Consider the following 25957-nt stretch of genomic DNA (forward strand, 5'->3'; position numbering starts at 1 on the left):
ATTTTCAGTTCTGAACTGTTCTGCAGAAAATGTTGGGAGTTTTCTTCCCTTTTTTTTTGTGAAACGAGGGTTAGTGTTCCATGACCTATTCCATGAAAATGATCTTTGTTCAAGCCACACCTCTCCTCCTTGCCTTTTCCCCCTTAAAATTGTAAATGGGTAGAGTTGGATTTCCCCAGAAACTGACACCCTATCAAATTTTTGAATGTCTGTAGAATAAAAATCTGTTTGTTTGACTTGACTTGCAAAACTGCTCTACAGCATGTTAACTTGTGCTGATGTGTCAGAGATGAAAAACATGTTAATATATGAAGAGTTTGTACCTGCAGCAGCAGGAAGGAGTGCAAGTGAGGATATGCATTTATTTAAATAAAGGCATGTCTGGGGAGGGAGGTGCTGGAGAAGGATGGAAATGGGGTATGTTTTATTCAACTTGCTGCATGCTGTGTAGAACATCTCCTTTTCTCCCTTCAAGGGAAAGCTGTGCCTTATTAGTGTACTATATACAAAGCTTCCTTTCACCTTGTAACTTCATCCATCCCAAATGTCTGGGATCCTTGTGTAATTTTAGAGTAATTCAACCTGTGCTGCAGATTGATAAAGGCAGCAAAACCCAATGTTGGGCTCACTGTTTATTAGTAATAATCTTTCCCTTCTTACTGAATGGCTCTGCTTTAAATTTTCTTCTGCTTTAAAATACTCTTCCAGTTTTTCCTTTATAGCCATCAGCATAGTAAGGCAGCACCAGCACTCAAAGGAGCAAAGTTTGACAATTGCAGGAAGAGTAGAAACATTTAAGGACATGGAATGATCACAAGAGCTGTAACTAAACTGCTACTATTTTGTATGTTGAAATTTTCTTTTCACAGATGGAAAAATTCGTTTGGCAACTTTAGAACTTGGCTGCCTATTGCTGAAGCAGCTTGTGTTTTCCAAAAATGGCAGGATCATAAAAAATGTACACCTTGATTGTCTGGAGGTGAGTATTTTCTTTCAAATTCCCAGTCACTGCATTACTGGTGTCTCAGTCTTGGAGTATAGTTGAATCAATTTGTTTCATTTCTGGTTGCAATCAGCCTTGATGTGAAATTTGAGCTTCTAGAACATCTTTGCATTGGTAGCTCTGTGCTGTGAATGTCATAACCTATGCTCTGTTCTCATCTCTGCTATTTTAACTTGTAACTTCTCCAGCAGTTTTGTGTTTCATTGTCTCTCTGAAACTTGTATGTTATCCATCTCTATAATGTAAAGAAAAGTGCTTTTGAAATAATAAATAATAAACTCAAGCTGCATTTTCATAGGTGCAAGAACTGTATTCTATCAAATTCCAGGATTAAGGCCATGAATTATTAGACAGTCTGTTCTGTATGAGTGTTTGGGTAGCTTTTTAATGTGACTAATAAGTAAGTGTATTCCCTGAAATGCATTTTCTCTTTCCTAGGGTGCAAGGGAGGAAAGTGTTCATCTCCTTCGCCGTTTCTATAAGGTAAATATGCAGAATGCTGTAAGAAAAAAGTTCTTTACCTATGGGAAATGTCTGCAGCCCAGTCTTTACATAGTGACCAAAGAAGCACCTTTTTGAAGATGGGACCTCCAAATTTGTGATAGGGAAGGAAGTGTTTTCTTGGAGAATTTCTCTTCTTTCCATCCTTCCCATACCACCCTGACCCATGTCACAAGGGGCTGTTGGAATACTCCCAGGGTTTGTACTGGAGATCAAGTTTATCATTGACACTAATGTGGAATGTGTTTGATTTTGACATGGCTTTTTGTTTGTGTCATATCTGAAATGATCATCTAAAGTTTTGTCTAATTTTTTTTCCTTATTGGAAACCTTTGCAGCTTTTTACTTTTACATGTGTTGTAAACAATGAAAGAAATTAAATTTTTTAGCCCCAGGCATTAACTTCTATATAAGGAGCAATAAATCCGTGACAGATTTCAAGTGGCTGAAATATCTTCCTGTTTTTCTTAGAATTCTCTTGAAGGATGTTTGCTCAGTGTGGCTTACAAAAAATAAGTAACTTGTGGGGGGTTGACCTTGGCTGCCTGCTAGAGGTCCACTCCACTCAGCTGCTCTCTCACTGCCCTTCCTCAACAGGATGGAGGGAGAATAGAATATCATGTCAAGATAAAGAACAGGGAGGTCACTTGCCAATTACAGTCTTGGGCAAAACAGTCTCAACTTCACAGAAGTTAATTTATTACCAAGAAAAATAAATTTAGATAGTGAGAAACAAAGACAAATTAAAACTGTCCCCGAGCTCTCTCTTTTCCCAGGCTCAGCTTCATTCCTGGCTCTTCAACCTTCTCCTCCTGTGAGTGGTGCAGGGGCAGTGGGAATTAGGGATTTGATGTCAGTCCAGAACAGCTTCTGTCTGTTGTTCCTCACACCTTCCCCTGCCCCAGTGTGGCTCCTGCAGACTGCAGCTCCTTCAGAGCACATCTGCCTGCTGCAGGGTTGGTACCTGCTCCACCACGGTCCTGCAGGGGCTGCAGAGAAATCTCCCCCTTTGCTAAGTGTGTTTTCCCAGAGGTGTGAGCAGTGCTGCTGAAGGGCTCAGCAGTGCCCTGCAGCCCTGGCCTCCCTTCACAGACACTGTACAGAGCAAACCTGATAGAGCCCCAAACAGCAAGGCTCATGGTATGTCCATGTTCTTTCTTTTGGAAGGGAGAAGAAATCTTTCTGGATATGTTTGAAGATGAATACAGGACTATGACAGTAAGTGAGATCTCTTCTGCCCTGGCAAATCCTCAAACCCAGATACAGCACAGGGATAAGAAAAAGTGCTGATAGCTACTGAGCACACTGGGGTACCGATTACTGGGAGTAGGATAACAAAATGTCAGTGGTGTTTTTGTCTCTGAGAAGTTATGTCTGTACTTACATAAATTGTTTACGTGAAACTTCACAGCTCTTTATTTGATAAAATTCCATTACTTATAAAATCAAGTATAAAAAAAATTGCTTCAGCCTGCATTCAGTGTCCCTAAATGGGACACTGGACTTATTATTTTTCCCTAAACAATATGAAAATCTTCCTATATCTGTCTGAAGCTCAGCATGTTCTCTCTTCTGAGAAAGTTCTGTTTGGAGAGAAAAAGTTATGAGAAACTTCCTTGTGATTGAAGTAACAACAAATTTAAGTCAAAACTTGAAATCAAACCTGGCAGAATTTGGTTTTTAGTATTTGCAAATACCTTTTCTGTAATCTTCTGGAGTTTTTCCTGTGTTTTATTTGTATGAAAACTTTGGCAGTGTGTCTGGGAACAATGAGAGGTTGCATGGAGTTAAATGAAAGATTGCATGTAAGGCCCTTAAATGAGACACAGTATTAAAAATTCTCAGAATTTTAAAATACACAACAATGAGTTATATTTGAAACTAGAGACAAATGCTTTTTGTTCTGTATACTAACCAGTGCTGAAATATTTCTGTAGATGAAACCTATGAATGTAGAATACTTGATGATGGATGCCTCCATCTTGCTGCCCCCAACGGGGACTCCTCTGACCGGGATTGACTTTGTGAAGAGGTTGCCTTGTGGAGATGTAGAAAGAACACGACGAGTGAGTAAAACTGTTTTCCTTCCATCTGCTTATGACAAAGTGATGCCAAAATCATTGAGCAATTCTAGGAGTACAAATACTTTTCTTAGAAAACTGCTTAATTGGAAGGTTCATCCATAAAATCATAAAACTTGCTGAAGACAGATCTGTGTAGAGCATATATAACAATTGCCTGCCCCAGTGGAGAAGCTTTTTCTCTGATTTCTTGTGTCTCGTCAATGCAACATGTTCTTGCACTGGGGTTTAAATTTTCAGACCATACAGAAAGCTACATACAAAGGCATTTTGATGACACTCAATATATTGTCAGTTTCTTTTGTGATCTGCTGTCTCAATTATATTCCTGTAGTAAGAATCTCCATGGAAGACTGACTGGCTTAGTATCACTCATATTTCTAGACATGGCAAAAAATTTAATTTTACTTGGGAGCTCATCTTGGCAAGGTAATTTGTGATAGAGATTTGAAAATGAAGAGAGAACCAGCAAAGTATTTTTGTGACTGACACAATCCATAGAGGTGATACTGGCCTGAATGACAACATCCTCATTTCCATTCCTGGTTAATCGGTTCTTAGCCCTTATCTGGCTGTGTCCCAGAAGCCTTGCAGTGTCAGTAAATCTAAGAGGTATTTTTTTCCTTCAAGAGTACTTGAATATACTTAGATAATACAATTATATAAATGCAAAGAAACTTAGAGAACAGCACTTCCCAAATGATGATTTTGTGCAGTAACATACTTCCAGCAATCTTCTGAGAAGGTTCATTTTCATTGCTTATAAGCCACACAGCTTTTGTTATCACAGCAAGTTGTCGGATACAATACAGTGAATTATTTTGAAAAGTATTATTCTTAGAAAGCAGAAATGCTTCCTGAAATTCTCTGAGGCATTTAACAGAAAGATACTTAGAAATGCACATTAGTGGGAAATGACTGTTCCAGGATTTTCATATGCTAAATAAGGAATAGCTTAACTTCTGTTGGTGGAAATAAAAAAATCAATACAAATATTCCTGTTGAGCCTTTGGGATGAAAGGATCTCCATCATGAGCAAGAATTCCCAGAATGATTCCTTGTTGGTGCTCCTTCCCCAGTCACACTGCACTCAGGGTTTGATATTTCCTCGTTTCCTGTGCTGCTGCCTTGCCCTGGCTGACCTGCCATGGCAAAATGCTGGACTCAGGTATCCCTTGTGACATTGCTGCTGCCACTCAACCTGATGAGGTTCTAAGGATGGTTTCAAATGCAAAAAGATTTGATTCTGAACATGCTCTGACACGATTCAAAAAAGTTCTCAAGTTTTACTTCACTAGCAAGTGAACTTTGATTATATTATGAGTTCTTAACTGTTAGGATCTTACTTCCTTGCTATGGAAAGTCCCTGTAAGTGGCAGCTCTTCTTCTCTTTAACAACTTTAGGAGAAGCCCTCAAAAATCTCACTTTGTGAGAAGTTTTTGAATTACTAAGAACACTTTCTTGGGAATGTAATAAGATAGTGGTAGGCTTCCCTGCAAATTGATGTCTTTGCACATAGAACTTGTATATAGATGAGTAAATCAGGATCATAGTTGCATAATACTTTAATGTAGATAGAAATCCATATTTATTCCAAGTTAACCAAAAAACTAAAAGTCAGCCAAAAAAATTCTAGGCCACAGAACTTTTCTATTGTTTTGTTGAGATCTGATAAAATAGATTAGGCACAGTATATTGATAACCAACTGTGGGCTGTCAGTATTGTAGGAAGCACAGCACAGTTTCCATTGTTCATTTTATTTTTTTTTGCAAAGGCTAAAGTTCTGATTTTATTTTCTACTCCTGTACTTCATTCTGCACTAAATGTGATTGCATGTTTGGAGATGAGTGTCATTCGTTTTATAGGAAATAAATGTGATACAAATTAATGCAGTCTAGGAGGAAGAGGTTTGAGGGGGCAGATAGTGAAAGCTGAGTGATGGTTGCACTCCAAATTAAAAAAAAAATCCAAACAAAATCCTTGTTGGGTTTAACTTTTGGGTTACCAAAAATGGCAAGATTTTCCTCTTCTTGACTGAATTTGGCAAATATTAAACCAAGTACTGTGAATTCTTCTTGAAGGACTTGGTAGGAAAACTGCTTTATAGTAATCCTGTATAATTTCAGTAAATCCACAATACATTAGAGTGCACTCCCTAAATGGGAGTGGTCATCTCAGATTCTAAAGTGACTCTGTTCTCATGAATTAAATAGTATTATCATCATATTTTTGTTAGATACCCTTGGTGTCCTTTGCTCCACATAATGAGATTACCCTGTTAAATTTCAGCTGCATCTCAAAGCCATTGCCTTGGGGTCATTTCATGGAAGAACCTGATACATGGGTTCCCTCTCTTCATCCCTGTTGTGTCAGAAATTCCTGGAAGCACTGCCAGTAGAGAGCTCAAACACTCACAGTTCTACTTCACAGGAGCCACTGTTCTGTTGATTTTAAAAACAGAGTGAAGAGTTTTCCCTTAAAGCACTTTAGATTTGTTTTTCCTAGTACTTCCTGCAATCTGGGAGTTTCTGGGCACTGCAGCTGTTCATGAATTCAATGCTGTTACTGTAAAGCAGCAGTTAATTTACAGTACACCACAGAATTACTGTGTAGCAAACTCTTAAAAAGCAGAACACCAGAAGTAATAAAAAATGATTTTTCATTTGCTGTACTGAAAATGCAGTTCTTGTAGGGAAAGAGGATTATAAATGGGGCCTTTCAAAATGTGGCTAATAAAATGATTGTTCTTTGACACTTTGGGTCTTTGCATACCATATGTCATGAATTTGTAAATCAAAACTAGCATATTCATTTCACAGAGCAGCTGTTGAAAGTTTCTTACATTCTGAAAGCTGTTACAGCTTTCAGAATGCTTTGCCCTGATGAAAACCTTCTGAGAATATAAATTAAGTGCTCTGAGAAAGTTACATGTGGCTAGTTTTAGTGAGAACTGTAAATTAAAATGCAGAAATCCCCTCTGTTTCTGTCTTAACTTGTAGACATATTAGCTAGATTTGGCCAGAAAAGTTATTACTGTTCTAAGTTCCAAATGTGAGAGTCTCTGAAGGTTGGTTGTGTAGGTGTCTATAGCATAGAAGTATTGCAAATACAATCAGTCTTAAATAATGATTAAATAAAAATATTCCAGGATTGTTTTTGCATAAACAGCTCCTGTAATTGTTTCCCTGTCAGTCACAGTCTGTGTAAGTGTGCCAGTGATAGAAAGGCTCTGCTGCTTCTACTTCACTGAAAATAAATGGCAGGTTTCAGCTTCTTTCATGTCTTCTTTTTAACTAAGTTGGAAATTACATTCTACTTTTCCAATGTAAAAGGTATTACAATTTTAATTTCAATTTTAAATGTATTAAAAATATTTACTACAGGACAGCAAACTTGGGAATTGTAAAAGCCAATATTTGTTTGTAAGATTCTGTTAAAATATGTAGTATTGGGTGTAAAAATATTCTGATAATCTTTTCTTTAATTTCTCAAGGCAATCAGAGTTTTCTTTATGCTCCGTTCACTGTCCCTGCACTTGCAAGGTGAGCTGGAAACTCAGTTACCACTCACAAGGGAGGGAGATCTGATAAAGGCAGATGATGTTCTGGATTTGAGTAAGTAGCCCCTCAATTTCCTAAATAGTCTGATACAAAAATTACTGACTCTTTTTTCTCCTAAACTGCTTGTTACTGCTGTTCTTACTGAAACTACCTGAATTGAAGTAGTACAGTGTTGATATTCCACTGTGTTGTGGCATAAAAATGTATTTTGCAGTTGGAGTCTTTGCCCAAACAAGAGAGACAGGAGGATATCAAGGAGAATATCACACAACGCACACAGGATGCACAGGATTGCATAGGTGCCATACCTTGGCAGGAGACTGTGCAGTGGGCAAAGCATGACCCAAAAAATTACATTTGTGTGTCTTTTTTAAATACCACTTTGGAGGTGTTGTTGATTTGACAAATTTTCCTCAATCTCTATTAATACAAGGCTTTTAAAATTCTTGGGAACATTAAGATGCCTTCAGTGTTTATGCTTGTTTGTATACAAATCCTTTTAAGAGGGGAGTAGAGGTTAAGATGATCCAGTAATGGTTTCAGCTACTGTTTTGATTTGGAAAAATCTCACAGAACTGTATCAAAATAGCTCTATTTTTTCCTTTTTCCTGAATGTAATGATCATGTTTTATGTGAGCTTGATGAGGGAGATTCAAGTTTGTTGTAAAGAACCATATTTAATATTTTGATGCACATATGTTAAATGTGAACCTTTAGGTGTAGTTACAAGGTTGTCACCAGTATGTATGAATATATATAAATGTATGAACAGAGAGTCAGGTAATTCCACAAAAGGTTCATTCCATACTGCTGGATATGCTGTCATCAGAATTATAGCAACTGTTACTTTGCAGTGTTTTTCTACTGTCAGTAGTTTTGAAGCAATTACATATTTTGTGATAATTGTCTCACTTAGACTGCCTGTGAGGCTGGAGGTGTTTTCAGTCTTGTTTAGCAGCTCACTGTGTGAAGTCACTGACAGCTCAAATTAACAGCCTCAGTGCTTGGTTTCAGGTGGTAACAGCATTCTGTTTAATGTTTTAAATGCCATGGCCAAGAGGTAAATGAGGATACATTTAAAGCTGTTATTTCTTTGCTGAAACAGAAAAAAAAGTAACATTATAGTTAAGTTTCTTTGCATATTTGGCAGACAGAGTGAGCAGGCTCTAAAAGGCCATCACAGTCAACATTTTTTTAAAAAGACTTCAGAAGAGTTTATGATAGAATAATTGAGGTTGTAAGGAACTTCAGTAGATCATCCAGTCTAACCCCCCTGCTCAAAGCAGGATCAGCTAAAAAAGGTGTCCAGGACAGTTTGTCATATTTGTGGCAAAGAGAGTAACCCAGAATGTGGTGCAGATGTATAAGCAGGGACACCTTCTCTAACATGAACTAAATGTACTTCATGGGAACAAGGTGGATCCATGACTGGTTGGTTTCTTGCTTAGTAAAGCTGGATATCATCCCAGAAGGGTGCCTGCTGTTGGGAAGAGTTCTTCCTGTGAAGTGGGAGGTGCTGCATTCACTATCTTCAGCCTAATGCTTATCTTGGGCTGCCAGCTGTGCATACAAAGGGCTGAAAGTTTTCTGTAAGAGCTTTTAATGTCTGCAGATAATTTCTGGAATTGGGATGGCTGGAAATTATAAAATCATTAAAGATCAAGCCCCAAGGCAGATCAGGTGCATTTAGACCATATTGAGTAGCTGTTATATTCATGAACATTTCTTACAATATAGTCTTTTCAGGCAAATATTTTTATAAACACAGACAACTATTTTCCCTGAATTTACATCTTCAGCACTGCAAGCAGCTGAGGTCTATGAACTCTCCTTCCTTGGCTGTATTTCCCAAAATTTGGGTTTTTCTTGGAGAAAGTTCACAGAAATTTTGGATCCAAGTAATGAAGGTGTAGCATCCAGACTGGTTACAAACCTCGTTTTGCATGAGGAGAAATTAGCCATTGCTGTTAATCTCAGAAGAGGCACTCCAGTTCTCTGCAGCAGTGCCACACCAGGAAGCCATTCAGCCTGTGGTTCACTGTAATCAGACCAAATTTGAATAGTACTGAAGTTTACTGGGCTTGATATTTTCATCTGAAAGTGGTTGGGTATCTCTAGCTGTTTCATAGCATAGCTGTAAGTATTCTTATAGCAGTTCACTGAAAATGTGTTTAACCACACTTTCTCTTCTGTTTTTGTCATCAAGGATGACAGTTTGACTCTTCAGCAGCTGTGAACTAGAAACAGTCATGTATAAATGAACTACATTCAGTTGTATAGGCTCAAAGGATTCCTGTAACAGTTGCCTAATAAATGAGTAACTTTCCTTTCTGTTTCTTTTAAAGACTTTTACAGTAATGCTTTACTTCAAGATGTTGTCAGGTTTGAAATAAAAACTTTCTGTTCTAGAAGGCATTCTGCCCTTTGAGTTCCTGAAGTAGTGCATTTTTGTACTTGGGCAGTTGAATTTGTATAGCAAGTATTTTAACCTGCTTACTGTTGCACTAAAAACTTTGTAAATACTGGTCAAAAACTAGTATTTGAGAACTCCACAACTCTATTTGGTGTTGTGGCCTGTTAGTTGAGAATCTCCCAAAAGAGTCATCAGCCTGACATCTCCTGTTTGAAGGAGTCCCAATCCAAGCACTTTGTCTTGAGAAGAGCAGGAATTCAAGTCAACTGAAATAACTGTTGATGGATTCATTTGGTTAAAGAATAAAAGAGGCAAGAAATGAAGCATACCAAAATAAGAAATATCCAGTTCTGCCTGGTGTCTGAGCTCCTTCTTTAAACAGGAATAAATCCTCTACAGGTTCTTACAGTAATATTTGCCAATCCTTTATGGATTTTTTGAGTCTTCCAGGGCTGTGAGAAGGTTAATGCAATCAATTCTCATGTTAACTGAATCATGTCCTGTATGTATTGCATTTATTGATTAAACTTGTTTTCTCGAATTTCAAAAGCTGACAGTAGATTCACACTGATTAGCATTAATTATCCTCTTAATTGTGTTAGGGTTCTGTATTTCATGCCTTTCTTTCCTACCACCCAATGAATTTTGAATGGGTCCTGCTGGTAAAGGGTAATTGGTAGATTCACAGAAATGTTAGTTGGAAAGGATCTCTCACTTGTATTGTGGGGGGTTTTTTGTGGGGAAGAGGAAGTTGGTTTGATTTTTGAAGCCTGAAAACCTTTGGTGATGTAAATTCCACATCATCTCTGGGTAATCAGCTGCACAAAAGAATTTCTTCCACCTCCTGACCATAATTCATGGCTGTTGTCTATGGTTATGTGACCTGCCACTGTGAAGAGCTGTACACATCCACTTGTAGTTTATCCTGCAGATGTTTCTAGTGTGAAAAGTGGTGTTAAATGCTTGTTTAGATGTCTGGATGAGTAAATAAGTTCTACTGATTTGTATAGCCTTCACAATATTTTACTTGCTGTAAGTTGTACTAGATGAGAGAGAGGAAAAGACCTGTGTGCATCAAATATATGAATGAAAGTATCAGTATGAAGCAAAGGAAAAAGCAGCTCTTAGTAGAGTTAGCAGAGCTCTGCTAGGGGTTGCACTGCCAGTTTAAGGGCTGCTTGGTAGATTTCAGCTGGTGTGAACAGGGTGATTTAGTCCCTTTTCATTAATAATGGGTTTGAACTGGAACGGGGCAGTGAGGAAATGGTGGAGAATGTATTTTGGGGTTTGTTGGAGGGGTTTCTGGAGTAAGAATCTGTTTGTTCAATATAAGTCAATGAAATATCAAACATTGTCAAAATACTGCTACAATTTATCTGGAGAGTCCAAATAATCTTGAAATTGAAGTGAGTCCAAGAGCCAGCATAGGTTTCAGACCTGTAGAAAAGTAGCTTGTGTCAGGAGACAAAGTTTATAACAAGGTAGAAGCCATGGCCTGCAGTGGTGTTGGGTCTGGCTGTGGTTGTTAACAAGTTGAGACTTCACCTAGTGAGAGAAATAAGAATGTTGCAGTTTTACCCCTGAGATGAAAGGAGCTCTTTTCTGAAAGGTAGTGAAGGTGATAGGAGTAAGCAAGGTGTATATAGTACCCATCTTATATTTAACTTGTATGTCTGAACCACTGTTGTTAAAATCTCTCCTGCCCTTTCTATGTAACTGTGATAGGAAAGTTAAAATATCTATTAAAAATGTGAACAGAAGCTTTAACCATGTGTTATCAAGTTTGTTATATTTTTATATGTTAATGTTTTCTGTTATGTAGAATACCCACACCCCAGAATCCTCAACTTCAGTGTTATGTAACCTTTTCCCTTCCTTCCTTCCTTTAGATAACAGTGATCTGATTGCTTGTACAGTCGTAACAAAGGATGGGGGCCAAGTTCAAAGATTCCTGGCTGTGGATATTTACCAGATGAGTTTGGTTGAACCAGATGTTGCCAGACTTGGATGGGGAGTAGTTAAGTTTGCAGGCCTTCTGCAGGTAAGGGAAGTTGTAGTTTGGGTGGCCAGCTTTTCTGAGCTGAAAATCTACATTTTATGTTGGATAAATAGTAATACCAGTATTAGCTTATATATTTAAGCTCTGTAGCATGCTTCCTTGTTTCTTTGGTCTTTTTTCTGCTTCCTGCCTTTTAAAACAATTCTGAATTTCTGAAGAAGTTTACGTAGGTAACCAGAGACACAATTGCAGATGGGGTAACTTCCTTAACATCTGATGGGCTATGCTCATTTGAAGACTGAAGTCACATCTGGTTAGGATTGTGTTCCAAGCACTTTACTCAAGTAGTTAATGAACTCACTTAGAGTTCTGATTTTCCTACACAGGTGGAGAAGGTGACAGGTTGTAATTTTGAAATGATGTGTGCTTATCTAAGGAATTTTTTCTCATTTGTCCCTTTATTGCCTTAACTGTTGCTGTTTGTATTTCCTGAAAATTTGCTGTGCTCAAATACTCAATCTCTATGAATACTAATTTCTGAAGAAGTAAGTCCAAGTTGTACAACTTGCAGAGTCTGGTTTGGTTTTATATTGCTGGTTTTTTTAACATGGAAACTGTCTTAGTAAGAGCTTTAAGGAAACATTCTCATAATACTTTCTTTCAATGTTAATATTTAATCTGTAGTTTAGAAAAGCTTATTGTAACTATTTGCCTTCTGCTTCTCTTTAGGATATGCAGGTGACCGGAGTAGAGGATGACAGCAGAGCCCTGAACATCATAATCCACAAGCCTGCCTCCAGCCCTCACTCGAAGCCCTTCCCCATCCTGCAGGCCACGTTCATCTTTGCCGATCACATTCGCTGCATCATCGCCAAGCAGCGCCTGGCCAAGGGCCGCATCCAGGCGCGGCGCACCAAAATGCAGAGGATAGCAGGTGGGTGGTGTCCTGCAATGGCTCTGGGAGACAGCACTGGGCTGGCATGGCAAAACACTCTGTAATGTCAGGCTGAGGCACACTGAGGAGTGGTGAGCTACAGAAGACTCTAAAACAGGACTGAGTTTCCAAGGAATAGATTTACTTCCGTATTTAACTTAGAATTTATAAAGTGGATATGTGACACTTTAATTGTTTTTACATGAAGCAAGGCATAAAAGCAAGTTTGAGGATATTAGTACTTGATATTAAAAATTTTAGATTGAATGAATGCAAAGGCATTTATTTTCCATCTTAAAGCTGATTGTCTCTTTAAATGGCTTTCTGCAGTGTTCTGTTTTAACTAATGAATTACTTTATTTCTGCAGGGAAAAGCAAAAGGTTTTTTTTATTGTTAATAACTCCTATGGTTTTTTAGTGAAAGGGACTTCCTGTAATCCTGGGGTTTTTTCTTTTCCGCTGAAATTTTGAGGTTTCCCTGGTGTGAATGTGGTGTAGACAGCAATGTAGAAAAGGTTGCCAGAAGCACTGACTCTTTAGTTTGTCACTGCATTTGTAACCATAATTAAGAGGTAAATGAAAGCAAGTTATGTTAAAATCTGGTTTAGTCTTAGGTCCTGAGAAAACTATCAATTTTCTTGTCACCTCTTTTTCCTTTTATGTATTTGAGTAACAAAAACTATCAATTGTGATTAAACATAGCTCTCCTGGATCTTCCTGTTCAGCCTTCAACTGAAGTTATGGGTTTTGGACACAGCTCTGGAGCTGCAGCCCAGCACCTCCCATTTAGATTCTATGACCAGTCCCGGCGTGGGAGCAGTGACCCCACAGTGCAGCGCTCTGTCTTTGCATCTGTTGACAAAGTCCCAGGTAAGATTAGCATTCATTAACAAGCAGGTTTTGCTTTGTGATTTCTGTCTGCAAAAACTGTACTGTAACTTGTACAAGCAGTGAAAAGCTTATTGTGGTGTGTTCCTGAGCACACAACTCCAGGATGAGGCTTATGGCAAAATTTACTCTGAGAGAAACAAATAATACCTGGGTGTGTATTGTGGGTGCGTTGTGAGCAATACTTCCATGGCAGTTTCCCCAGATGTCTTAATACCTTGCCTTCCTTACAAATCAAGTTAGTTTAAATCATGCTTTGCATACTCAGTATTTATGTAACACATCCAGATCTTCCTGTTCAGCCTTCAGCTGAAGTTACAGGTTTTGGACACAGCTCTGGAGCTGCAGCCCAGCACCTCCCATTTAGATTCTATGAGCAGTCCCAGTCAGTTGTGTGTATTTCCTCCTTTAATTCGTTTATTGATGTCTTCATGCTGGATTGTGGAAACAGCTGGAATGTTGTGCACTGCCACATTTCCCTCAGAGTGAGCAAGACAGAAAAGGGCCACGGCTACATTAGCTTGGAACTGGGATTAAAGGAATGATTCTAAATCAATGAGCTCTTTGCTTTTTTTTTCCTCTTTATTGTCTGTTTCACAAATTGACTTCTCTGCAGAAATTCTTTTCCAGATGACTATATTCCTTTTGGGTTGAGTCATTTTAAAGGGATATCTCATACTGCTTGAAAGTACTTAATTGTGCTGTATTATACAAAAGATTTCATTACCTCTTACTGTCAGTCATTTCACAGAACTCAGCATTTCTCTTTAAATGTGATTCAGAATTCAAATGCACACAGTTCAGATTACTTAGAACGCAGATGTTTTACTGCTTTAGAATTGGAGCTCAGTTACCTGAGTCCTGACTGGGGAACAGAAATTATAAAACCATGGGTATTGCCAGTCAGTGCGTCAAAGACCAGTGTATGATGTGTGAGGGGAGTGTTTTCCTTATTTGACCAGACTTCCATGGAAAAGGTGTGGTTGTAAAGAGTCCAGTGTTACTGTTTCAGCTTTCTCTAAGAGTGCTTTTGTGTTCCTAACAAATGACTTCATCTGCTAATTCGAAGGGGAATACTGGGGATGATGCAACATAGTCGTTTGTTCAAGCAATGACATCCTTTATTTGAATCCAGGAAATGTAGAGTTCCACTTGCAGATCCAGAGGGAAAAGTATTTTAAAGCTTTTATTTGATACAAAGCATAAGAAATGAGGCAGGCAACTGGAAGTATATCAAATACAGCATCATTGAAATGCATTTTATGACAGGTAGTAATAAAATAAAAATTGATTAATATCCTGTGTTTACATCTGATTACAAAACCAGTATCAAATATGGGTTTGTTATCTTATCTTTGCTGAGGAATGAATAAGCTTTCCTTGTTCCTAGTGATTTTTATAGGAATCTGTGTGTGCTTATCCCTTAATCAGGCTTGCAATGATTTTTACTTCAAGAAGATAATTTTGTGGCTTTGAAAAAATTACTGAACAAGTTGCAATTAAATTACTGGCTTCATGTATGCATTTCTTAACTGTTACAGCTCCAACTGGTGTTTGAGTTCTGCAGAGCTCGCACAGTCAGTTAATTTGGTTGTACTTTTAATACTCAAATTATGCTTTCCCTTGGTGATGTCCTTTGTAGATTTAAAGCAGAGCTGTTTTTATGGCAACATTTTTAGAAGACTAATTACTACTTTTGTTAGGACCATGTTGGCTGTCAGTGCTGTACAATCCAGCATGGTTTTTAAGAAATTAACACTCATATCAATGTTTTCATTCCTCCTGCAAGTTTCACTCTGTGAACTTTGATACAGCTATTCAGTTCCCTAATTCCTATTGTCAATGAATTTAGAATTTTCAAGAACACTCATTGCAGTTGTCTGGTTCAGTTTCTCTCATGGTGCCTACATAAAGCTCTGCATATGTCACTAGAGAGCCTGCAGTTAACTTCTGTGTTCCCTTATTGTTGTCAAACTGGGCTTCATTTTCCTTCATTGTTCCACAGTGCAAAGTTAAAATCTTGGTGTCTGGGGGAAAGAGGGTGAGCATTGTTATAGCTTGAAACTGGATTTTGTGCAGGACAAGTGAAGGGTGATGAGAATGTCACAGAGCATGCTTCAGAACATCCCCCTGTGAAAAGTGCAGGGACATGCTGTGATCTTCTGCTGGACTGGACAGTTCTCAGTAGAGAACAACGTAAGCAAAATCCCTCACTTATCAATTTTATTACCATGAAGTCATGGCTATGAGTATATTCCAAGGTCTCTTTAAAGTTTCTGACCTTTGCTAGAATGTTAGAGCATTTTAGGGATAGTGTAGCTGGCTGGACTCTTCACCATCTCATCTATTAGCTATGTATGAACATATTGTACTTCTGAAGCAATCTATGTAAATAAAGAACACTGTTTTTAAAGAAACCAGCAGATTTGGTAGGGGCCCTGTGAACAGATGTCTTCCATTGAACGTAAATAAATAATGACTTCCTCTTCAAGCAAACTCAAGAATTAGTTTCAAGTATCAGCTCTATTCTGAGATTTATATACCCCGCCTGTCTTAAGGGAAATGTTAACGATTTCCAGCAAAAGGTACATCTAAATATTTTAACAAGTGTGGTTGCTTACCTACTAAGTAAATTTATTTTGAAAAGCAAAAGATTCAAAAATCAATAGATTTCTCTTACTATTTTATCCATTGTTAATATCTCAGTAGATGATAATAAGGTTTTGAGAGGAAAAAAGTAGGAGGAAAGCTTGTTAACATTAGCATGGCAAGCAAGTTATAACCATCTTCATTTTAAAGTCTGAAGGAAAAAAAATCATCCATAGGTTTGGAACCCTTTGTGTAATATGAACTAACATTCCTGTCATCATTAACTTCCTCACTGTTATTTTGCTTCCTGTAGCTAGGATTAATTCTGCTCACATTTTCTTTGCAGGTATTTCCTATAGGAGTTTCCTGATTAGAGGTTTTTTCCTTGGTCAGTAGTTTCCCAGTTACAGTATTTTGAATTATTCAGGCTTACCTTTCCTTCCTATCTAAATTAGCTTCCATTAGCACATTTAAAATTCTTCCTTTGCAGTTGTTTGGGGAGAGAAAATATGTTGAGGTCATTTTGAAGCAAATGCTCCTATGTAAGGACATGAATCCATGAGTGCTGTTTTGCAGAAGCTTTGGGCTGGCAATCCTGCTAAATCAGACCAGTTTTCCCTATGACAGTCATGGGAGACCTTGTCTACTTATTTCTGCTGTTCTGCTGAGGGTGGAAGGTTTCTTCTCCCTTGAAGTGCAAACTTTGTGGATATAGAATGCTTTATCCACAGGTACAGCTTTTACCAGCCCTGTAAGGGAAGTGAAATACCTTGATGTAAGCTCTTCTGTAGCAGTGGCTTTAGGAGCTGTTCTTAATTTCATTCACCTTAACAGTTGGCTTTGCCTCACTTCTGTGGTCACAAGTCCACTGGTTGGTTATTCCTTGTTACCCCGTCCTAACTGATATTTCAAAACATACAAACTTTTCATACAAACTGTGTATGAAAAATCTAATGTACATTTTCTGTGATTAAAAACTATAGCACTCATGGCCAGTGATACATGTGGAAGTCTTTCACATTTGAGGTGGTTCAGTTTGTGGTTAACTTTTTGCAGACTGTCAGGTGTCGCTGTGTAAACTCAGTTTAACTTACCTAGGTGATTGTAGATCAGTCACTTTTGGTTTCTGAAATAAAATGCATGGATTTATTTACATTTGTAGGACAATTAGTTCCTTACCAAATATTTTGTTTTTCACTGAAAGACATCTCTCCTGCCTTGGTAGTGATTTAGTTCTTTCAAGTGGTGTTCATCTTGAACATAATGAATGTAATTTAACTTGGTAAAAATTACATTTAGATACCTATCTAAAGCTGTGCTGCAGTGCTACAGCAATTCAGGTGGCATTGTGTTTCTGCAAGTGGTTTTGAGTCTAATTCTTGGGTAAGCGTGGGAGGTAGAATGTAGGAGGTGGGATTACAGATCAAGTCAGATTATTAACAGGACAGATGTTTGTGAGCTTTCTTCTGTGCTTTCATCACTGTTGTTTTCACTTGTAGCACAGCCTGTCAGTGTGTTGCTGCTAACAGCATTTTCCTGACTTGGTATATCTACATTTCAAAGCTTTCAGAGCTTCTTGTAACATGTCCATTTAAGCTGAGTTTTGAGTGGTTGCATCCTGTATGGCACCAGCACCTTCCCTATATAGAAGATTCTCTGAGTGAATCATCCATTCACTGCCAAGGGAGATTCCCTGTATAAAAGGATAAAGAACTGTGTGGTGTGTTTTCAGTCTTACCTGATTGTCAGATACTTTCCCTTTCAGTGTTGACTGTTCAGTGAAGGTAGCAACTAGAGTATTGTTAGGTGTTTTGTAGTCCACATTGTGGCTGCTTTCAGTACTTCACAGGACTGCCAAAAAAACTTCTGCATTAGCACTTTCCCATGGGAGAGAGGGAGGAGAGCTGCAGAAGCAGAAACATGGTGTGCCTCACCTGACCTACAGCCCGTGGTGAAGGCACTTCTTTTGCTGTAAGAAGCGCATCAACTTCTGAAAAGCTGCTTGCTAGCAAAACCTGAAGAGGTGGCTATAGGTGTGTACTTATAGAAGGAGAAAGGAATGAATGCAATCTGGTTAGGAAAGAAAAGGATGCTACCCTGCAAAGAGATTGAAGGAGAATTACACTAGAAGTCAGAAAATGACTCATCTAAGAGGTGCTGTCGGACACTGCATAGACCTTTCCAGTCTTTCCTTCCACACTGGAAAAAATTCAGTTTGTGAGAGGCTGGATGAAGTTCAGTGCCAGCATTAGATGTGATTGATTAAAATTTTCTGAAGTCGTGTCTAGTAAAAAAATGTAGGTCTTATATCCAAGAGGGTTTTTTGTTCGCTTTTGACTTAATTGTTTTCCTTATCATGTTACGGTCTGTGACCTGTGAATATATTGACTATATCAAAAATCGAAAAGTTTCAATATGTTTTGACTGTTTGTGCAATCTCTAAGTTTTAAAATGCTTTTAATCCCTTAAACTCTTTACTTACTTACTGATCAGCACTTGTAGCCTGTTTTCAGTCAGGTGTATTCAGACTTCTCTGGTTTCCAGGATGAAGGTGGGAAAGGGCACATCCTCTGGGTCACTACATGAGGTTGGCATCACCTTCATACAGGATTTGCTTTTACCCTTTCCCAGTTTGTTCAACAGCTTAACTCTTTTAAGATTGCTATTTAACTTGTAAACTTCACTGTCCTGTTTTGCAGGCTTTGCTGTAGCCCAGTGCATAAATCAGCACAATCCATCCCCGCTCTCGTCACCGTCCCCTTCCAGTGGCAGTGGCAGTACAGGGCGCTGTGACTCAGTGACTGCAAGCTCGACATCCACTCCTTCTGCTGCCCAGAGCCCAGCAGGTATTCACTCACCACCTTCAGCCTAGGCAATAAGGGATGCAGAGCAGTTCATTGTAAAATTAAGTTGCTTTGTTACTGGATTCAAAGAGTAGGGCTTTAGGGTTTTAGATTACTTAATCAACTAAGCCAATTAAAAGTAAATTGTAGTATAAATTGCAGTGATCTCTTCAGCTTTCTGGAACTCTAAATACTTGGCTTCTTTCAGTAGAGACTTTAAGTATTGGTGAAATAATGTCCTGCTTGTCTGACTTCTCTCCTAGCACAAACAGTTTAGAATGTTGAGGATTTTTTTTTTTGTCAGTGGTTTGTTTTAACTGAAGTATTGCTTTTTTTTTGAACTGGGTGACATTTGCTTTTGTGTGTTTATCTGATCCTCAGGGTAATTTGTAACAATGGGCCAAATATGAAATATTTGAAAATAATTATTTATGGATATTAATATTGCAAAGTTTTCGCAATAACACTCTTGTGGCTGAACACCTCCACATTTCAGGAGGCTGTTTCATTGGTGCAGAAGAGGCTGCAATGTAAATAGACTGACAGTGTAACTTTCACAAATGTAGGTTGCATGTGTTTGCATTGGTCAGTATATTTAGTGGGTATGCTTAAACTGGAACTTCTTTTTGCATTATTCCTCCCTTTCATGTAGTATTTGTAGAGAATCTTGTAGCATTGTCTGTTCTGAGTGCAAATTGTGTGAGGCAAAGCCTGAGGCTGGAGACTAGACAAGGGTGCATCCTGAAATGCTTTCATGCTAGAAGTGACCTACTCTACCTCATTTTGGTTATAAAACAATAGAGGGAACTTGATTCTCAAGAACTTTTCAAGCAAGCCCTCATTTTAGTGGTCACTTACAATGTTAATCATTCCTTGAGAGGGTTGATCAGGCTACCCCTTCTAAGATGTGCCATTTTGCCTTTATTTGGAAGGCCCATCTATATCTAAAATTTGTTGCAGTCCTACAGGAAATGACGCAACTTCTTTAGGTATTGAGTGTTTTTGGGTTTCACTGAAGAGTGTCAGCAGACCAATATGTTTCAAGTGAGTGTCCTTGAAAGAAATACTGCTGGAAAGGGTAATGAAAGAGTGCTGATGAAATTAAGGTACCATAAATATTTAAAGCATTCTAGCAGCCAGACTCTAGATTAAAAAGCATCTATTACCTTGAGAGATTAACACATAGTCAAAATAGTCCTGCAATATGTGTAATTTCAGAATACAATTTGGATATTTTTATATACCATATATTCAAAAATTTATTTCCTCTATTGCCAAGTGATTGCTGTTGCCCAGTCTCTTCATGGTCCAGGTAATATGTAGTCATTGCACAGAGAAGTGCTGTCATTTGTCAGAATCCTCAGGCTGGATTGGCACTACAAGAAAACATGAATTTGATGACATGTTTTCCTTAGCAGTGTAAAAAGGCTCATGTACAGTGTCCTCTGCTGTATTTGAATCCTCTATGGTCAGAAAGAGAAATGCAGCTACAGGTTCTTACCAAGAGTATCTAAGAGAAAACTGTGGTAAAGGAAATGAAAATAAAGAATCTATATTATTTCTGTAGGTATAAGCAATTCAAGCTAGTTCACAAAAATATCAAGCAAGACTATGCTTTGTTTCAGACTGAGGTCTTTCAAGCACACATAATCTGATTTCTATGAAAAAATGCATAGATCCAGAACATAAAATTACTCATCAAGTATAAAAAGATAGTGAATTATTGAAGTATCATCACAGACTGTAGTTAACAAAATTGCAGTCTGCTTACACAGTATGTTGGCATTTGTGTTACATAAAATTGTTTGTTTTTCCTGCATTTTAAAAAGCTTGATGACAGGAAGCTGCTCATTGATTTCCAAAAAAAAAAGAAAAACAAACAACAAGAAACACCAAACTATTCCCTACCTTCCTCACCCCTGAAAATAAAGATAAAAATAATGAAAAAAACCCAGACCAAAACTAGAGGAAAAGTATTTTGGAGTGCCTGATTTCAGTATGCACTTTGCCAGTTAGGTTGCATGAACTGCCCACCTTGACCTTCATTGTGACTTAATCATAAAGTATGTGCAAAATGTCACATGTCGTGCAGGAAAACTGTCTCTGGGTGTGCTTTGATTATTTTTTTTATGTGATGCTCTAGCAGATGTAGCTGTGAGGGTCCAATTCTGGGTCCTACCACTGGGCCCAGTCCCCTTCAGCCAAGTCAGAGGGAATGAACCTGACAATGTGCGTCAGCTGCTCCAGTCCCAAATCAGAACTTGCACTGATCTGCTGCAAGGATGACTTTTGTTCTCCTCAGAGGGCAGTTACAGAGAGGCAGGCAGTGGCTTTATGTGCATGAGCAGGTATTTTATTGCAGTAGGATAATGCACAGTTGGAACTGAGGTGCATGCATGTGGCTTAGGGGTTTTGCTGGACCATATTTGCTCTGGCCTGTAGGATCAAGAATCCCTGCCATGTATGTGGCTGTTCAAAGGACCAGTGGTCAGGTCAGACTGATATGTTGGCTGTAAGTGTTAGAAGTGTATTTGGTGCATAGCTGCAGCATATCTAATAGTTTAGTTTCTTTCTAGAAGAATCTCGTTAATGCACAGAAACTGTTCCTAAAATCAGACTAAAGCAATAAGTGTGCATAATTCTTCAAAGCTGCTGCCCTGGTCTGTACCAAACTGCTTAGTGTAGTTGCAGGCAATAATGAACACAGGTAGTGGTTTAAAACCTGTGGGTGAGTTCTGATGGTGGCTCAATGTCCTTATTACAGACTAGTGAGAATTCTGAACTCCCTAGGTCTTCTAGGAGGTGTGAATGTAGGAAGGGTTTTCCCCAACCCCCAGAGCCCTTTTGACACTTTTTGCCAGTCTCAGTGTCTGTTCAGTAGTGGCATTCTTGGGATCAGGGTCTCTGCATTAACTGATTGACCAGTTTACTGTGAGCTTGAATATTCTCCCTTTTGTAATACTTACATGGAATTGTGATCTGTCCTGGAAACTTGCCAGAGATGTGGCATGAAAGTGGGGCTCTGTTTGGCATGTGCAAGGGGCTTTTCTGTGAACTTGTGCATGAACAGAACTCTGCTGAAGGAGGTGACAGTGCCATGAGCACAGTCTGTGTTAGATCAGGTCATGCTGACCACTCAGCTGGGATGTGGAAACAGCTGTTGGTATTCACCCACTTCTGTGTAAAGCAGTGGTTTTCCCTTAGCTTAACCACTTGAGGACAGTTGAAGCTAAAATGCCTTTCCTCTTCTGCTTCTGAGCAGTGACTTGCATGATGTGAAGTAGCTCCTTTGAGGAGGAAGTAACCAGTCTGTGATGAGCAGCAAGCAGTTACCAAAATCTGTTCTATGTCCCAAGGTAGCCCCTGAATGCTGCTGCCATCTGTCACATTTGACTCTGTCTCATTTCCCATTCCATTTTGAACACACACACAAATGTCTGTGCCCCTCCTTCCCTGCTCCCCTGTTTGTTCTGGCACCTGCTCAAGCTGTTGAGCATGAAAAGCATCCTGGGTTGCTCAGGAACTTCAGACAAGAAGGCCAGACTAGATAAAGGGGAGATGCCTATCTGGACTTCAAGGAAACTACCTCAACTACCTTCCTTAGGAGCAACATCTTAAACCACACAGCTTTTTATACTGTGAACTTGTGATTATAGTGTCCTAAGTTACAGTCTGTTGACAGATTTAAACTGGTCAGGGTTTAATATATTTTAGATGATACTTGTAAATCTTCACAGAGTTGTCTCAGAAAATGAGATTTGGAACATAGACACCAATTTTTACATAAAACAGTGATAGATGAGAACAAAATAAAGACAAATTGCATGTTAATTAAGAGAAAATGTTACAACATAGAGGATAAATTGATGATTAAACGGCAAAAGCTCTTTCAAAAATGTATCACAGGGAAAAGTTATGTTAGTTCAATGTTTTGTAAAAATAATTTACTTGTTATCACTCATACCTGCATCAAACAGTCCCGCAGCATTGCATCAGTTGCTTTGTCATGAGTGAAATAAACTCCTATGACTCCCAAGTTCATTGGCTATCCTACCTAGTAGTTGTCAAGCTGCTTTATGGCACAGATATTTTAAAGACTGGCAGCTCCCCCATTTGCAGTGTTTGGGGATTAAACTTAGCCCTTTACAAGATTATTGTTCTTTAAAATTGAAAAAGCAGAAATCATCCCTTAAAGAAAGCAGATTGCTTAGCAAGACAGAAAAATCAGTGTCGGGTTCTGCAAGTCCAGCTATCAGGTTGGTTTTTTCTTTGTATTTAGCTTTTTTTTTAATTATCATGTGCTTTTGAAATGTTACTATGCATAAGGTAAAATGTTCTCGTTAGACAGATTTTAATCATCAAGTTTCAGAGCTTAGAATACAGTCATGTCTTGGCTACTCCTGCTGGAACTGTACACTTCTTTAAAGTGCTTATTGTCATATATGCCAAGGATTAGATATAGAAGCTCTTCTCTTACTGTAAGTTAGCAGTCTTCCAGAATTATGAATGTATTAATGTCATCTGTGCTGTATTTTATTACTTTTTAAGCTGTCTTAACTTTTAAAAAGCAATTGGCTTCAGTACTTAAGAAAATGTTTACATCAGAGCAATAGGTAATGAGGACTTCACAAGGCACTGATCTGTGCCACTTAAGCTGTATTTTGTGCTTCTGGCAGGTATTGGTGATAAAATATCTAAGATAAGTACCAAGAACTGTCCCTTGTTGCAGAGAACATATTGGATTCCAGTCTGAAATTAAATTTCCATTCCAAGGAGAGGGTGATTAATCAAGCTTAGAAGAGCAGTGCCTGCCTTCCTACTGAAACCATCTCTGTCTCTTCCCTCTATAATCAGTAATGTAAATGTGGTTTGACCTCCTGTTCTGTGAAGCTCTAGTAATTTTCTGACTAGGTGAGGAAGTACTTTTGTTCTTAGAAAGTTTCTTTTCTAGGAACTTTCTATGCACCAAGCATCATCATCTGAACTGCTGTTATCTTTTCAAACCCTGTGTTTGGTTTTATCATAAACCAAATGTAAATGCTACTGTTGGGTTTCAGAATAGTAGGGCTGAGTGATCTGAAGTGTTGTCACGTGCACAGTACTGCACTGCATGTAATTCATGGCCAGGGGAAAGGAGAATAATTCTGTGTCACCAGAATTTGTGGTAAAGAACTTCTCTCAAAGTTTCTAAAGCAGGTGAGTAGATTATAATGCAAATAAATACCTGCCAGCCCTCCTTGATGTTGATATTGCCAGACATAGCCCAAACTTACAAACATTTTCAGATAGGAAGCAAAGCATTAAATTCATATAAACTCATTTATTTCTAAAGAATGAATACTTCCTGCTTCAGAAGTATTTCCCAAAAGTAGAAGACTCTTGGTGTGGTGTCAAATTGTATTCAAGATACCAGCAGTTACGGGTGTGTCCTTGTCACTTATTCTTGTTGCTGCTCTAACATTTATCCTTTGTCTCCATTCCAGTTTCCCTCCCCTGTGTCATTGTTGAAGGCTCTGTATGATTTCTGGCTGTGTTTCCCTCTAGTAAGGTCTGGCAGGAAAGGACGCCGGCGGGTGTTTAGTCTGTCGGAGGCTGACAGTCACGGTGGACACTGGGTTTAGGCCTTCCAGCAGCAGCTGCAGCAGAAACTCCCGCAATACCCACTCAGGCAGGTTCCTCCATAAGCCTTCACAAGCCCATAATAATCAGTAGAACATATTTGCTTTCCATGCTGACAGCAGTGACAGTGAGGTAGGAAACTGAAGAAAGCGTTATAATATTTGTCTCTGCGTTTTGTTTTGGGAGAACTGTAAATCAATAATGAGCTGTTCCTGAAAGCCTTATCTGTGGTTTCTCCCATGTCTCTGGGCACTCGTGCCAAAGGTGGAAATTGTGCTATCAAGCCTCCAGCTTCAAAGCAGCCATGTCTTCATTTGCACAGGGCAGCCCTGGCTGTAGTGAAATTCAGTAAACACAGGCTCCTGAATGGACAGTAATGCAGGTCCTTGGCCAGCAGCAAGAAATCTCTTTATAGCACAGGTCAAATGGACAGGCATTCAGCATAAGACTGTCCCTGGACTCTGATGGCACAAGCTTAATATTTCTGTGATCATCAGGTTCTAGCAGATGACTTTATGGACTGTTTGATTGTCCTTACCTGAGGAGGTGAGGAGGAGGAGCAGATGCAAAAAAATATGGAAATACGCTCCAGATGACCTTTGTTATATAATCTGATTGAACTTGTATCTAATTTTCTTTTCCTTTGTTCCTGTCATGGCATGAAGCTACTTTACTCTGCTAGTATTATATAAACACCCTTTTTCATCATTATAGATTTAATTTGCAACTTTTTGCCTAATGTCTTGTAATTTGTATTTTTGTTATCCTTTCATAGTACGTTGCTGTACAGCTTAGGACACTTCACTGTAGATGTCTATTCTTTCCTTTTTCTGTTCTTTTCAAACTTCTTTCACAATAACCCTTCTTAGCATAAGTTAATATAACAAGTTGAATGTTTTAGTTGGTTTTTTTTTTGTTGTAACAATAATCTTTGTAGTATTAAAGAAGTGCTGAAAAACATGTAAGGCTGTTGAAGGCTCTGCATCCAAAGAGAGCTAATAATACCCCAAAACTTGCAAAATTGCACCTTGTTTTCAATAAGTACAATAAGTTTGGAGGTATGGAAGACTGTTTGCTAGAGCTCAGTATTAAGATCAAAACCATTTTAAGAAACTGACTTCTCTCTCCTTGGTTTTGCTGCAGATTTGGCATATATTTTGTGCCAAAACACTCTTGCCTAAGTACATTGAGGCTGGGGAAAGATAAATAGAAATGCTGTTTTCTAGTATTAGGTGATAACCTTTTGATATTTAAGAGCAGAGCATATCTCGGTGACCGGTGGTTTTATCCAGGGAAAAATTACAAATTTTCTTTCTATCCAAAAGTCAAACTGCAACAAAATGTTGGGAGTTTGGATTTTGAAAGCCAGTTAGTATTTTTATATATAGTATAAAGGGAAATTCCAGATAATAAGTAGAGAAATTAATCTGTAAATATGCTGAGTATGTGAAACTCCTTAGAAGCAAGAGCTTGGTACCTGCTTAAGGACAGACATTCTTGTGAGCTCTAGACAGTGTTAAGAACT

At 38.5% G+C, this 25957-nt stretch overlaps 1 protein-coding gene across 5 annotated transcripts in view; it reads left to right on the forward strand.

Moving 5' to 3' along the window:
• Nucleotides 1-25957, forward strand: part of CLEC16A (C-type lectin domain containing 16A) — a 58106-nt gene that overhangs the window by 26800 nt on the left and 5349 nt on the right. For 2 of the 5 annotated variants that reach the window (XM_058815781.1, XM_058815783.1), the window contains 9 exons: nt 870-979; nt 1442-1486; nt 2672-2722; nt 3442-3570; nt 7081-7201; nt 11450-11601; nt 12289-12493; nt 13196-13363; nt 18670-18816. In XM_058815781.1, coding sequence (XP_058671764.1) covers nt 870-979; nt 1442-1486; nt 2672-2722; nt 3442-3570; nt 7081-7201; nt 11450-11601; nt 12289-12493; nt 13196-13363; nt 18670-18816 — 1128 coding nt within the window. Of the gene's footprint in view, nt 1-869; nt 980-1441; nt 1487-2671; nt 2723-3441; nt 3571-7080; nt 7202-11449; nt 11602-12288; nt 12494-13195; nt 13364-18669; nt 18817-24361; nt 24482-25957 lie in introns of those variants that run through there. The other 3 variants (XM_058815784.1, XR_009275429.1, XM_058815782.1) reach the window with 3 other exon arrangements.

Source organism: Ammospiza caudacuta, chromosome 17 (genome assembly GCF_027887145.1).
Source record: "Ammospiza caudacuta isolate bAmmCau1 chromosome 17, bAmmCau1.pri, whole genome shotgun sequence".
Lineage (NCBI taxonomy): Eukaryota > Metazoa > Chordata > Aves > Passeriformes > Passerellidae > Ammospiza > Ammospiza caudacuta.